This window comes from Nannospalax galili, unplaced genomic scaffold, assembly GCF_000622305.1.
Source record: "Nannospalax galili isolate Female #2095 unplaced genomic scaffold, S.galili_v1.0 scaffold7, whole genome shotgun sequence".
In the NCBI taxonomy this organism is placed as follows: domain Eukaryota; kingdom Metazoa; phylum Chordata; class Mammalia; order Rodentia; family Spalacidae; genus Nannospalax; species Nannospalax galili.
The window spans coordinates 10,605,886-10,620,808 of record NW_008359081.1 but is presented as its reverse complement, the minus strand read 5'-3'; the positions used below and the strand labels follow the sequence as shown (position 1 = coordinate 10,620,808).

The following is a 14,923-nucleotide window of genomic DNA, read 5'->3' as shown; positions in this document are numbered from 1 at the left end:
TATTATTTGTTCATTAAGTGTCATCTTTTGAGTAATAAGGAATAAGTAGTTTTAAATTCCCACCAACTAAACCGATCAACGAAAATCAATTTTCTGCCTAGTAAAGGGCTTTCTTTTGGTGTTGACCTTCTTAATATTTGAAATTGATCTCATAACTTTTATTCACTCTTAGAATTTAAAATGTAATCAAATTTAAATTTCAATATCATACTTTATACAAACATTCAAGTTTTCCAGAAGTTTAATTTAATATCGGGAATCCAGCAATACTAACCGAAGTGAAATTAAGGAAAAAGTTATTTGAAATTCTCCTCCTCTCACCCAGTTTCTGGGTATAGATCTTCTCGTATTAGTATAAGAAAGGAAGATACTTCTTTTCTATGAATAACCTTTTCTTGATTGCCAATAGTTTTTCTTCTATTTTATTCTGTGATAATTATCCTGTTTCTTCTTTCTATAAGTTATCCTCACTTGCATTTATTCATAAAAATTTTCAACCCCCTGAAAAGGCTGTTCAGGTTTTCATGGTAACTTGCAATACTGAGCAAGTTTTTAGCTGATCTTTTCCAATACACTTTTACCATATTCCTTTGAAATTTTTAAACTCTTTTCTCAATGTTTTGGTCATTACCGGGTATCTTGTTTAACCTCCCCCCTCATCATTATTCAACTTTAATATTCCATTAATGTTATGCCTTTATAAAAACAGTATGATTCTTAGCATCCATGTAAGGCAAGAGGAGGCCTAAGCACCTGTTCCCCGAGATTACTTTGAGAACGATGCTTTTGAAAAAGGACCTTCCTCTATATTTTATTGAAACAGTACTTCCAGTATGAATTAGGAAAATAAAAGTGGACTTGTCTTATCCAACCTCTATTGAACTAGGACAACACACACACACATACACACAGATGCAGACACACACACACAAGTGATCCCTGAGCCTTGGGAGGAGAGGATTTGATATAGGTATCCCTTTTAGGGCTAACTGGACCTGACCCACTAACACACACACACACACACACACACACATACAAACACAACCACAAACAGATGTTATCAAGTTAATCCCTGTTGTTTTCAAGAAGAGAGATAATTTCCTCATTGTTTCTAAGGAATACCAGCTATTTTTAAAGCTTGGCATAAAACACATCCATAGACACATTCATACATTGTCCTGAGCCAAGGGCAAGGATGCATTCTGAGCTCTATGTTTGGGTTAGAAGAGGAACCAAATGTTCAGTGAGCTTATCTATTAATGAACCAGATAAAACAAGATTAAGGTTTCAGTTGGAATGTTCAGTAAAAGTCATTTGTCCAGAGCGTGCACATATTATGAAAGTCATTACCATAATTAATAAATCCTGCATTCTTCTCAGAAATTGGCAAATTTGCAAAAAGTTGTCCTAGAAACCTCTGAACTGGGAATCCATAACAACCAACCCTTCCTTAATAGACCCACCTAATTAGAAAAATGATCTGCTTTTAGATCCTGGAAAAGGATCCAGTTGAGAGCTGGGAGTCTAGCTCAATGTAACAGAAATAGCTGAGTCCAGCCCAGTGTGGTGGTGCATGCCTTTAGTCCCAGCATTTGGGAGGAAGTTACAGATGATATCTGTGAGATCAAGGCCAGCCTGGTCTACATAGCAATCAGAGGTCAGCTGGCGCTACAGAGAGAGCCTGTCTCAAAAGAAATGTACTTGCCAAATATATAAGGCCCTGAGTTCAACTCCCATCATTGTAAAAAAAAAGAGAAAAAAGAAAAACCATACACAGTTGAAGGATTAATTTTTTAACTCTTATCTGCCCCACAAATAGGAAAGATTTGCTTAACTTTCTGAGCAGACGTCTCTTTATTACTGTCAAATGGAGTCTTCATCAGATCGTTGAAAGTCATGTTTACTCCATATAATGTCACAGTGTAACTCTGATTAAGCATAATAGTTTTCAGTACATTATCAATCCAATTGAAGATTGAAGAGTGTATTTTATTCTGTAAAGGAGACCAGTAAAAGTGGTGTACTCAGCTTGTCCAGCTGTGACCTTCAAATGCATTGAGGATACAAGAATCTATCCATTCTGACAGATAGGTCAACATACTTTATTACCTCAATCTACACTAAAGTTAATAAGACATTACCAGTCGCATCCCCTTAACTTCAAAGCTCGGACATACTGTTGGGTATTTTCCATTTGAGTAGATATTTATATATAAATTCTGTGAAGGAACAAATTAGTCTATAATTTAAAAAAATGTTTTATTTATTATTTTTATCTTATGTGTATGAGTGTATTGCCTGCATGTATGTGAGTGCACCCGTGTTGTGCAATGCCTTGGAGGTCAGAAGAGGGCTTTAGATTCCCCTGGAACTGGAGTTAAGGATGGTTCATAGCCACCATGTGGGTGTTAGGAGTCGAACCTGGGTCCTCTGCAAGAGCTGTCAATGCTTTTAACCACTGAGCCATCTCTCCAACCCCTAGTCTATAATTTTAAAAAAATTGTTTTCATTGAATTTTTGTATATTTTGTATATTTCAATCAATCTTCATCAATTTTATACCCCTGTCCCCACTGGCACCTTCCTATACCCCCCCATTGGAATTCATACATTCTTTCATTTTTGTTAAGGCTTATTGTTTCAAGTTAGGGTCCCCAGAAAATCCTCAGTGCAAGTTCATCTACTGAGGTTTGGTTAGCTTATCTAGATGGAGTCCCTTGCTTTAGGAACATCAGCTCTTCCTCTCCTAGGAGTAATTAGTTGCCAATATTTCTTCAACTAGGATTGGGGTCTGTGATCCATTTCCCCAGTTCTATGCTAAGTTTTTGTCTGCTTGAGTTTGCATTGGACTTGGGTAAGCTGACACCATTGTTGTAGATGCATATGAGTGTGGTCCCAGAAGCTTGTAGGACTCTATTTCCCTATGGTTGTGTACCTCCTCCCTGCATCTTACACTCTTTCTGCCCCCCGCTTCTACAATGCTCCCTGAACCTTGGGTGGGTGAAGTTTAATATAGGAGTCCTGTCCAAGAACCAGCACTCTTCACGCTCTCAATCTCTACACTTTAGCCATTTGTGACATTTTGTGTTCCTGGTCCTCTACTGCATGAAGGAGCCTCATTAATGAGAACTGATAGATTAATTAGTGACCTCTTTACGCCTGTTGTATGTTTCATGAGCCTTAGGTGTAGAGGTTGCATTTTCAATGTCTCTCTTGGGCCTGGGAAATTCATAGAAAATGTTTGTGTGTGACCAGTTGTGGTTCTTGATAATAGTCTTTGTCTGGTGCAGAAACTTCTTTGATGAGTGGACCCTCAGGTATTTTAGGTGATGCCTCTACTTCCCATTTGGGATATTTGCCCAGAAACAAGACATCCTGTAGTCCAGTAAGAACTGCAAGTGACACAGATGTCAGATTTCTACCACTTTTGTTATAGAAATGAAACAATTTATTTATGGAGAATAAACTGTGTATAAAATAACAAGAAAGTATAGAAAATTGTTAGGTTGACAGGCAGCTCAAAATACTATTTTTATCAGAGAAGCATAGAATATCTTCTTTTATTGGTAAGGACATTGCACTCAGGGGAACTGTGGGAAAAGTGATTTTTTTTAGATTTCCTTAAATAAAACTCTTTCTGTAGGATGTGGTTTTGATGGTACTGTCAGGGTGAGAGAAGGTGATGGTGAAAGCACCATTATTTTTACTTTACTAACATATTTGTGTAAAATTCATAATCCCAAACCCAGTAAAGAATAAATTTTGTCATAGTCTTATCCCTTTTCTCACCTTCTTGCCATTTAAGCAACAGCTATAATAAAAAATCTATAAATGTATTGTTATTATTCCTTTGCTTAAAAAGTGTGAAATCAAAACATTAAGTTCTTAAATTTATTATTTGAGAATTACAGGATACGGTAAAGTAATATTAGGGCTTGTTCATTACACCAAATGCTTTTTCTATAAGATTCATCCATATTACTCTATGATGAAGAATCTATTTTTAATTCTTTATTTTGAGACAGGGTCTCCTTGTAGCCCCATCTGCCCTGCAACTTGCTATGTAGACCTGGATGGCCTCAGTCTCAAAGAGATTCACTTGCCTCTGCCCCCCAGGTGCTGGGATTAAAGAAGTGTGACACCATACCTTGTCCTTTAGGTTCTTTATTCCTTATGTTATTTTTTTTGTAAAGGTGATACAGTATATTTATCTGGTGGATATTTAAATATTCTTTCTTTTGTGTTTATTTCAAAAAGTGCTTAAACGTTCATTCTTGAAACAGTTAATATTGGCCATGAGAAAATGTTTCTAACATATATATTGAAAAAAAGATATTGAGTTGCAATGTATATTGTGGCCACCAGGGGTGCAGCCACAGGGACCTGAGTGGATTATCAGGGAACTGAAAAAGAGACCAGTGGACTCCTTCTGTTTTATTCCTTTACTCTTATTTTTTCATCCACGTACGAGTGCCAAGAGCACAGACAACTGTTTATATACTCATACTCATTAGAGTTACAGATGAATATTTATAGAACATGAATAATAATAAAGTGGCCGCAATATAGTAGTTCAGTAAAAGATGAACAAGATACCATTATCACCATAGTATGCCTTCTAGGGAGAACAAGTGTCTCCTGAGAAAGTAGGGGAGTACCAACATTCCGGAGATAACTCCTCTGCAAGAATTCTTGCATAAACTTTCTCATGAGACAAGGCTTTCCAGAAATACATGCTTAAGATTACAGCTTAATTTATCAAGTATATTTTTAAAGTCATAGGAACACTATTTCACAGTCTCTTCAATATGTAAATGTTCACCTTACTTAGAATGGTTAATAGTCGTTTGAATATTCATATCGCTAGCAAAAAATAAAAATTTTAAACTATTGAATTATTGTGCATTTCATAAAATACATTTTGATCATTTGATTATCTTTAGACCCACCTCTCCTACCTTCACCTGCCTATGCCTCACCTCATAGCCACATGCCTTCTGGAGTTCATTCTTTGTGTCTTATATGTTAAAGCCTATGAACTCAAGTTTGTGTCCCCAGCAGAATGAGAAGGAGGAAGACTAAGCCCAAGGTGCTTTTATCTCAAGAGGATATTGGGGTTATTTCTATCTTGATTTTTTTAATTTTATGTGTTTGAGTGTATTGCCTGCATATATGTAAGAGCAGCTGAGTCTTGCAATGTTCGCGAATGTCAGAAGAGGGCTTCAGATACCATGGAACTGGAGTTATGGATGGTTAGCCATCATGTGGATACTGGGAATCGAACCTGGTTTCTCTGCAAGAGCAGCCAGTGCTCTCAAACACCTAGCTGTCTCTGCAGCCCCCACAATTATTTTTGAACTGGATCTCATTATGTTGCATTAGCTGGTCAGGAGCTCCCTATGTACAGCATCCTAGGCTTGCCTTGATCTTGTAGGGATCTAACTGCCTCTGCCTCTCTGGTGCTGGGATTACAGGCATGGACCACAAACTGGCATACAGATACTTTTATTTGAGATATCCTTCCCATATTTTCAGATCTTAAATATCCTCTTCTAAATTTTCTCTTAAAAATGCTAAAGTATTTTTATTTGTGTACCAAATAAAAATCAATTTTAAAATGTATATCAAAGGCCACTTTGAAATCCATCATACTCTTGAAATAGTACTACAAAGAAATAATAAGAAATATTAGAAGAAGTGCGTATTTGTGAGAATGTTCCCTGCAAATTTTAAGAGCAAATAGAAGTGAAAGTAGTAAAATTGAGCCAATTACTTTCTATTATTATGGAGGCCAACACAAAATCACTAGAATGAAGTCTAAGATTTTCACAAAATACAGTGATTTTTTTGGTAATATAGACATCAAATAGTTTTTTTTAATACCAGGAAAGAAAGAGTCAAATATATGTTTCAATTTTAAATGTGAAATTATTTGTTTTTTTGGTAAATTTGAAAGTCACAAAATAGAGATAATTGCTGATGTTTGAGGAATTTAGACTTACATATCCATTCTAGAATATGTTTTTATTTATTTTTTTATTTCCAAGATTGCAGTGTTAGTGAATATCCAGATTTAAAAAGCAAATCACTGGATGTTGAATATATTCATGCAATAATCTGTTTCCTTAATGACTTATAATTACAGAGGTATTACATGTTCAGAGAACCTACTTTCATTTTAAGTCGTTTAGTGGAAAAGAAAGTTGAACTATGGAAAATTAAATGTTCCCATTTCAGAAGTTTTAAAATTTCGTAGGGAAAGTTCCTATTCACTTTTCTGGGAAAATATTTAATCAGCATTATGTGTTTGTTTCTTAGGAAGTTTGGGCATGTTGGCATGAGTTATTGTCATACCTGGAGAAGGCAAACAAATGGCTCAATGAGGTAGAAATGAAACTAAAAACTACTGAAAATGTTCCTGCAGGAGCTGAGGAAATCACCGAGGTGCTAGAGGTAAGTTGTATATTCATATGAATGATAAAACCTTGTATACAGCATTGAAAACAGTTTAGTCCCAAATGGAAGATAAAGTTGTAAAAAAGCTAGCAGATGGTATAGCCACTGTGCGTTCTTCATTTCTGGCACTTTCAGCAAATGCCTTTGTCCCCCTGAAGATCATTGTATGTCTCAAGGATTTATAGAGGTTTTAAGTGACTTCTTTTAAAATGTATTTGACTTTTGATATGTCCTTAACCTCTGTGTATGTGCTTTACCTATTGACATCTACTACACACTTTTGAGTATGGTTTCAATGTGAAAAGTTGCTTTGGGGGAATGCCAAAAAGCTATATGCTAATGTGAAACTGTTGCAGTTTAAAAGATATATTTATTGAATTGTAACACACTGTAAAATTATCTTAAATTCTCTTACTAAGTGTTTTAAGGTATTAAATATACATGCATAGTTACCAGAAGTATATCACTTATACTGTCATAAGACTTTAGAACATATTCTAGTTTTATTTTGAGGATTTTAAAAAGAAAATGAGTTACACATATATATGATTTGAATTATGCTAACTGCTGATGTTTAATTATCCATTCATTCTGTACGCATTTTGTTTGCTTTCAGGTTGCCATTTATACATGATAAATATACAATATATGCATATGTAGTGTGTGTAGACCCTTTGAGAAGTAAAGCATCTTTGCTACTGCAAAATAGGGCACAGAAGTGATTCAGGGGTGAGGACACTCTGAAATCCTTTAGATTCTTAGGCATTAGAATTGAACATTTTATTGTATTTCCTTATCCTTCCCCCTGAAAGAAAGATAAAACCAGAAGTATCAAGAACGATCTGTGGGGGTCTCAAGCAGACTTTAGTTTTCATGTTATCCTTTGTTAGAGCCATTCCTTAACCAAACTAATAGTGTGATATACTGTGATAAGTAGTCCAGAAAAGACAAAGCAATCCTGTCACATCAATAAGAATGATAGTAGCCAGAAAAATGACTCTAATAATGTGGTTATCCTACAAAATACTCATTTTTTTGCATTCATTGGAAAATTAAATTTCTGATGTAACCTGTTAAGTGACACATGAATAATATGACATACTCAGATTAGATTGATGAGGCACAACAAATGTTAAAATGACGGAAGAGAAAAAAGGTTAGTATTAATACTTACATTATATCTATTACTATATGTAAGCATGTTTTTTGGTGATGTTTCTACTGATCCCTCTTGGAAAATTTTTGAGTAGAAAAAGACTAACATTTTTTAAAGGATAGAAAAATATATAGTACTTCTAAATTTCCTTGTTACTGAAGATTTCCATAATTGAAATCTTAATTTCATCCTTAATTTTTCTATATACTTTTAGTTTGCTTCGCTTTTCAATTAATAGCTTATACACCCCATTAGGACAGAAAAAAATAAATGCTCTGTTAAAGATCTCCAAAGTGCAACTTTTGTTAAATTAATGACGTGTTTTATAAGAAAAAACATTTCTAACAGTTTTGTACCAAAAAACTGATGAATTTTTACTATAGACTTTAGAAGTAAGAAGGGCTATTTTGTACAAAATATTTAGGAAGTCACTATATTTTGATTCATGAAATTTAACAGCAAAAGATATTGATGCTCTTCAGTATTTAAAGAACAATGGGCACATCCATGTAACTATTCAGACAGTTTCATGTTTTGGAAAGCAAGAAATGACTGAATAAATTTGTTGGAACATATTTCCATCCTTAATTTTACAGATATAGTTGAAGTTTAGTAAAATGATATTGGATTTCTTATTTCCTAGAATGTCTTAAATTCCACACTGAGATTCTTTTTTTCTGTATATTCTATCCAGGCAACTGTGTGTGTTTTGGACAATATGTCAGTTAAAGATTACATGACTGCAAGTAATACAAAATCAGGAGATGAGTTAAACAAAAAACCTAACAAATAAAAGCAAAAAAAAAAATTCTCAACACAGGCACACACAGATAGATAGATAGATAGATAGATAGATAGATAGACAGAGAGAGAGAGAGATATCCATCTCCCCAGAGATGATAATGGTTTAACCATATGATGAATTCCACATACCCTTTCCACTGTCCCTTTCTCAGAATAAAGAGACTTAAATTCATTTCTACAAACTTTCACTCCAAAGGCTGCTGCTTTATCTCCAGTCTATGTCTATGTGAAAACAAGTGAAGAGTGACAGAGTGTATTTGAAGAACTGTGCTTATGAACTTCCATGTGTATGCATCAAATCATATCAAGTGCACATCATTAGTGATTTGCTAAATTCCTTGAGAAATTAAGCACTTTACCATTAAAGGTTTTAGGGTAGTGGACATCACTGAGAATGTCTGTGAGTCAATTTATTCCAACGAACATTTATATTGTATTTTTGCCCATGTCATACATTATGTCTTAATCATGTTTAGACCCCATCCCTATCTGCTCCCCTCCATAGCCTGCCCACATGATTTCATACATTCTGTCATATACATCTGAGTACACAAACTTGACTCAATAGGTCTTAACATTTATAACAGTTTCACTTTTAAAATGTACAGTCCACAATTCAGTTGTAAGTCAGTGAAAAAGAAAGGAGAGAGGTCGGTCTCATATTTTTTGAAACAATAATGTCTCTTCATGTTTTATTAAACCAAGTAAATTATGTTTTAAATTGCTTATGGTTTAATTATATGTAAATGAAAAGATACTGAATATTTTATGTTCATTCAATGAACTTAGAAAAAGAAGAGAACTATTAATTATTGCCAATGCTTTTTAGTCTCTTGAAAATTTGATGCAACATTCAGAAGATAACCCGAATCAGATTCGCATATTGGCACAGACACTAACAGATGGCGGAGTCATGGATGAACTGATCAATGAGGAACTTGAGACATTTAATTCTCGTTGGAGGGAGCTACATGAAGAGGTATGAAGATAAGTGGAAAATCTCTTTAATCTAATTCTCTTAAATCTATAAGAGATACAGCATTCTCTAATAAAATGAAAAAATCATTTCATTTTAGTTTTGGTGCTTTAGAGCAGTGATTGACTTCTGTAGTATGCATTTTACTTGTTTTACTATTAGACTGAAAACTGACTTTTAACAGGAAGCTGAAACCCATCAAGAAAAATACCATGCTTAAGATGAATCTTCACAGAGCACTGTTAATTTTCTAACCCCAGCACAAGCAGTATACCTGGCTAACTTTCCCTATCACTTCCTTCACTCTCTTTCTCTGTCATGTTTTGCTTTCTGTCCTTTTCCATTGTTTCCACTCTACACACATTCTTTAAGGTCCCACATAATTTGTTGGTAGACAAGTTTACATTAGTAACATCAGCATTACCTATCCTTCAAAAAATAGAAAATGTTGTCATGTAGAATTAAGATATATCAAAACTGAGTACTCATATATGTCATGATTTTTCTAATCCAATTTTAAGCAAAGTAGCATATTTCTCCTACTCAGACAATGTTTTACATGCTCTCATAAATTTTAAAAAATGGGGAATTTTCAGGAAGAGAATAAATCTGATTCATAATGACATTTATAGCTTTATATTAATTTACTGAGTACATCTGGATTTGAGATATTGTTTTACAATTTGGTTAGTATTTAAGAAAACTTGACTGCTTGTAATTTATGAATTTTAGTTTAAAATCTATTTCTTTCCTCGTGTTGACAGGACATATTAAGTGATATTCACACAGGCCAGGGAGAGGGGAAGAAATATTTTTTACTCTTCAAGTGAGAGGAAATTTTACATGCTTTTATACGGGAGGGGGGACAATTCCTAAGTATAAAACTCCCACTTGCTCTTTAAGTATAAAACTCCCACTTGCTCTTATCTTTTTTTTTTTCCATATGAGCATAAGAGATTAGGCATTGTAAAAGGGTGATTCCAGACAGTCCTTTTGTCTTTCACTATTTGGTTCACTGTTACTGGATATAAATCAAAGTACATATTCCTTGATCTAAATAGAAGATGAGTCTTGGATTTTGTTATGAAATTGAAATTTCCTTTATAAATACTTAACTGTTTTTATCAGGTAAGAAGTTATAATTCAACCTAACAAATCCAAAGTCACACTGGAAAATACAACTTGGCTAAACTATAAATAAAGCAATTCCTAATACTCAGCATTGTCCACTGTCCATCAATTCTCTTGTTAGGAGTAGACAACTCTCTAACCAGGTCTTGTAATCTATATGCAGTTATATTACAAAACCCAAAACCCTTCTTATCCCAAATATTTTAATAAAGACCCCCTCAGTTGTGAAAATTCAACACAACATTCACATTACTATAATATGTACTGAGTTATTAGTATGTGGTCCAAAACCTGATTAGAATAATTCCTTTAGTTAAAGCCCAAACAGCACATAGAAACTACACAGACATTTTAACAGGAGAAGTTCATTGCAAAGTTGTAATACTGGGTAATACTTATTCACTGGGAAATACTTTTGTAAAAACAACTAAAAAACCCTGAAAGAGAGCCCTGTATAAGGGTCCTGCCAAGAATTAACCTGTATTGCTTGGGATTACGCTTTTGTATTGGAAATATTAGAGTAGGATGTTCATGAAATAAATAGGGACATATATTTTTGAGGATGCTGTGGAAGTTCCTGTGAAATTGGTAGGTATACACACTGGATTCACTGGGAAGCTAACTGCAGAATGTGCTGTAGAATTTGGGGAAGCAAGGTGATGTTTTACAAAGCTGCTTCATAGAACTAGGCAGATTCTATACACAGATGATGCTGCCAAAAATCTTGGGTGGACAGAATAACAATCACTACTAAATAATTCATTGTATATGTGGTGATTCCAGGTGACTTAAATTTTTTTATTGAGCTTCTGTATTCTCATACAACAGCTCTCAGTCAAACCCAGACCCCTCCCTCATCCATGCCTCCCCCATTCTCCCACCAGACCTCATGTACTCTGCCACACATAATAAGTCCTATCTAGTTAAGTATTTGCTCCCAGATGCCCTTCAGTGGAAGTTCGTCTACTGGAATGCAGTTATTCCATCCAGAGATCATGTGCAAGGTATACTCTCCCCCACCCAGCAGAAACCAGCCTCCAATGCTCTAAGTGTAAGGCTTACCTGCCAATCATCTCTCTCCTCCCCTCTGGGCCCTTGTTCAATTGAGTTGGCATGGGTCCTATTCTTGATGCCACCATTGCCACAAGTTCACATGTACTTCAGTAGCCTTAAAGTCTCTGCTTCCCTGTATTCATGTATGAGCCCTGGCTCTTATAATCTTTCTACCCCTTCTTCTGCATTGGTCTATGAGCCATGGGTGGGTGAGGTTCAAAATAGGAGTCCTAAACATGGATACACACTCTGTAGTCTCTTATTCTTTAAGACATAGGCAGTTGTGGTCTGCCATGTGCATCAGACTCCACTGTACAAGGAAGATTTACTGGTGTATGTTGAGGGATGCATTAGTTTTCTCTCTATCCCTTGTTCCACTCTGTTCCATTAACCTTAGTTGTTAGAGGTTCAACTGTACATGTGACATCTAGTACTGGGCATCTCTCAGATGTATATTCTCTGTGTCTGACCAGTTGTGTAATTCTGAAATAGTTTCCATCTGTTTCAAAAAGAAGCTTCTTTGATGAGGGATGTACAGTATGCTTTTCTATAAGAATAGATATTTAGCATAAAGTAAGAAATTTCATTTGTCTAGAGATATTTCTTTTCTCTATAATCTACATCCTCTCCTCCCATGTGTACTTGACTGAGGTTACAGTGCAACCCATAAGTTCACCCCAACTGAGGGGGCTTCAAGTCCTATTAGATAGCTATTGGTTCGAACCCCCCACCCCCACCCAGATAACAGTGCCACTACTACACCAATAGAATTAGTTTGTCACTCCAGTCATTAGGGTTTTTCAGGCTTTAGGGCTGAGTTGGACCACTGATTGTTTTTTTCCCTTGGCAGTTTATGTATTATCATCTGATATTATAAGAGCCAAACTTAGATTATAAGGCTTCCAGGTCAATTCCTGCTCCATTGCTTCAAGTACTGTATTTGAAGTATGTCTTATCTTCATCTGTAGAGTCCCATCTTCTAATCCTTTTCCATAGAGTTCTTGTGACAAAAATGCAAGATATTGCATTGAAAGTGTTTGATGTGGAGCCAAGATAACAATATATATTCAAAAATAATGAAAAATTTGTTTTGACTGGATTGTATACCAGAGCACATACCTTGTAAGAAATGGATATGTGAAATATGTGAATATAGTGAATCATATACAGTTTCACTAAATCTGTTACTATATCAAGCATACACTCCTTATTGAGCAGAAAATCATTGTGAAAATGTCAAAGGACATGCACTGAATCAGAAAACTAATGATGAAGTACTTTCAGTTAAATGAATAAAAAGGGAGAAAAAAAGTGTAAAATGGTTAAAAAGGAGCTAATTATATTCTACACAATAATGTTAGATGTTTTCCACATCTACTTCAATAACCACGTAAGCAGAAGGCTATAACACTACATTTACATGCAAAAAATGAACTTTAAACCACCACGAGTCTTGACTATATTTTCATAAAGGTATTAGTGCGTAATCAGTTCATATTTATTTGACAGTAAAACTAAGTACACTTGGTGCTTTACATTAATGAAAACTATATTGTGTTTGAGAATATCTTCAAATTCTATTGTGCTATTTAATATTCTGATGTGAATTTAAAGCTTTGAGTTAAGCAATGGGTATGAACAAAATTGCGTATTATTCAGGTAACTGAGAAATGTGTAATAATTTGTCAGTTACCTCATTTCTTTGAATATTCTGACTGATTAACTAGTCAGGACATACTGTTTGAGGGACCAGAGAAAGAAATAGATGATAGCAAAATTTGAAAAGTTTGCTTAAGTCATTATTTTCTCATTTTGATGAAGAAAAACATATTTTCCATAATAAGCAAATTGTACTTTCATCCAAACATGAGTCTTAGCCCATTTTATTCTCTATTAAATGCCTATGTCAGAGGTTTGTAGGAGTTTTTATTGCCTACCAAATGTTTCTTATAGCTGCAATTATGCAGAGCTTAGGTAACATTCAATTGCCTGTAGAATCAATCAGTCAGAGATTTTATTGCCCATGAATATTTAAAAGTGATGTGCTAGATCTCATTCCTAATTTCAGAATATGAGTTTGCATTCCAATAAGTAATAAATTATTTCAAGCATTTTAAAAGGCATCTTTCTCTCTTCATAATCGTATGACTATATTTCTTCCTCTAAGAAACAATTTGAAGGATATTTAAGAAATCAGAAGGCAGCTCTGAAAGTCATATAAAATCACAGAATTTTAATGAATATTATAACTATATTCTCTACTTGAGGAATCAAGTTGCATGTTTTAGTAAAATAGAAAATGCATAATAATAGTAACTAGAATAAAATGGTTACCGAGGCCTCAGTACTAATCTGACTGATCTCTATATTCTCTTTCAGTTTCCACCATAGTCTTTTGGTACAGAACCTTCTGTATCTCCATTCAATACAAACGAAAAGATTATCAACATCCACAAAACTCTCAAGAGGCTTGTGAACATTTAGGTTCAAATGTCTTTGTACTTGCCTCCAAGTTGTATCAGCATTTCACCACAATGGTCATTGGCTTATATTAAAGATAAAAACTACCTATTAGAAGTGACTATCATAGACTGGCTGTGTGTATCTTCAGATTATATATCCACAGATACAAACACCTTCAGATTAAAAAAAAACCTGGAAAAATATGTATTTATAGTGAACATGTGTGGATTATTTTTCTTAACAATATTCCCTAAACAGCATTCTATGTTACGCATTTTTATATTATCTTCATTGGATGTCATTATAAGCAATCTAGAGACTATGTAAAAATATATAGGATGAGATGTATATGTACATGTGAGCACAGGCATTTCATATAAGGAAATTGCACATCTGCATATTGTGATATCCATATGAGTCCTGTTATAGATATGAGGAGTAGTTTCTCTTGGGATTAGCTAGGCTTTGTAGCTCAGGCTAGGTTTAAACTTGTGATCTTCCTTTATCAGTCCCCTGAGTATTAGGATTGCAGGCCTGTGACACTGCTCTTACCTTAGCTTTTCAATTTATGGGGAAATCTTACATCATAAGTTTGAAAGTATTAATACTGAATAAAAATAAAGATGAATAAAAGGAAACAGTGTCTGGAAACAGGAAGAAAAAACAAAATTTCAATTGGTTAGCTCTATTTTGATATTAACCTTCATGTATAAATCCTTTACAATGAAAAGCATAGTCACAGCTTTAGCATGGTAAAATTAGAAGCTACAGAGACTATGTAATTGTTCCAGGTAATTATGAAAAATTGTTCACTCAGTGGAATATCTTACTTAAGATAAATATACCAGAATAGATAAATGGACAGATATAATTGAGGTAACTATT

General features: G+C 34.4%; 1 protein-coding gene across 1 annotated transcript in view; it reads left to right on the top strand.

Annotated features, from left to right (window-relative positions):
- The window catches only part of Dmd (dystrophin), a 2,373,110-nt gene that overhangs the window by 976,512 nt on the left and 1,381,675 nt on the right, over window positions 1-14,923 (top strand). The window contains exons 28-29 of the mRNA XM_017795501.2: window positions 6,318-6,452; window positions 9,245-9,394. Coding sequence (XP_017650990.1) covers window positions 6,318-6,452; window positions 9,245-9,394 — 285 coding nt within the window. The remainder of the gene's footprint in view (window positions 1-6,317; window positions 6,453-9,244; window positions 9,395-14,923) is intronic.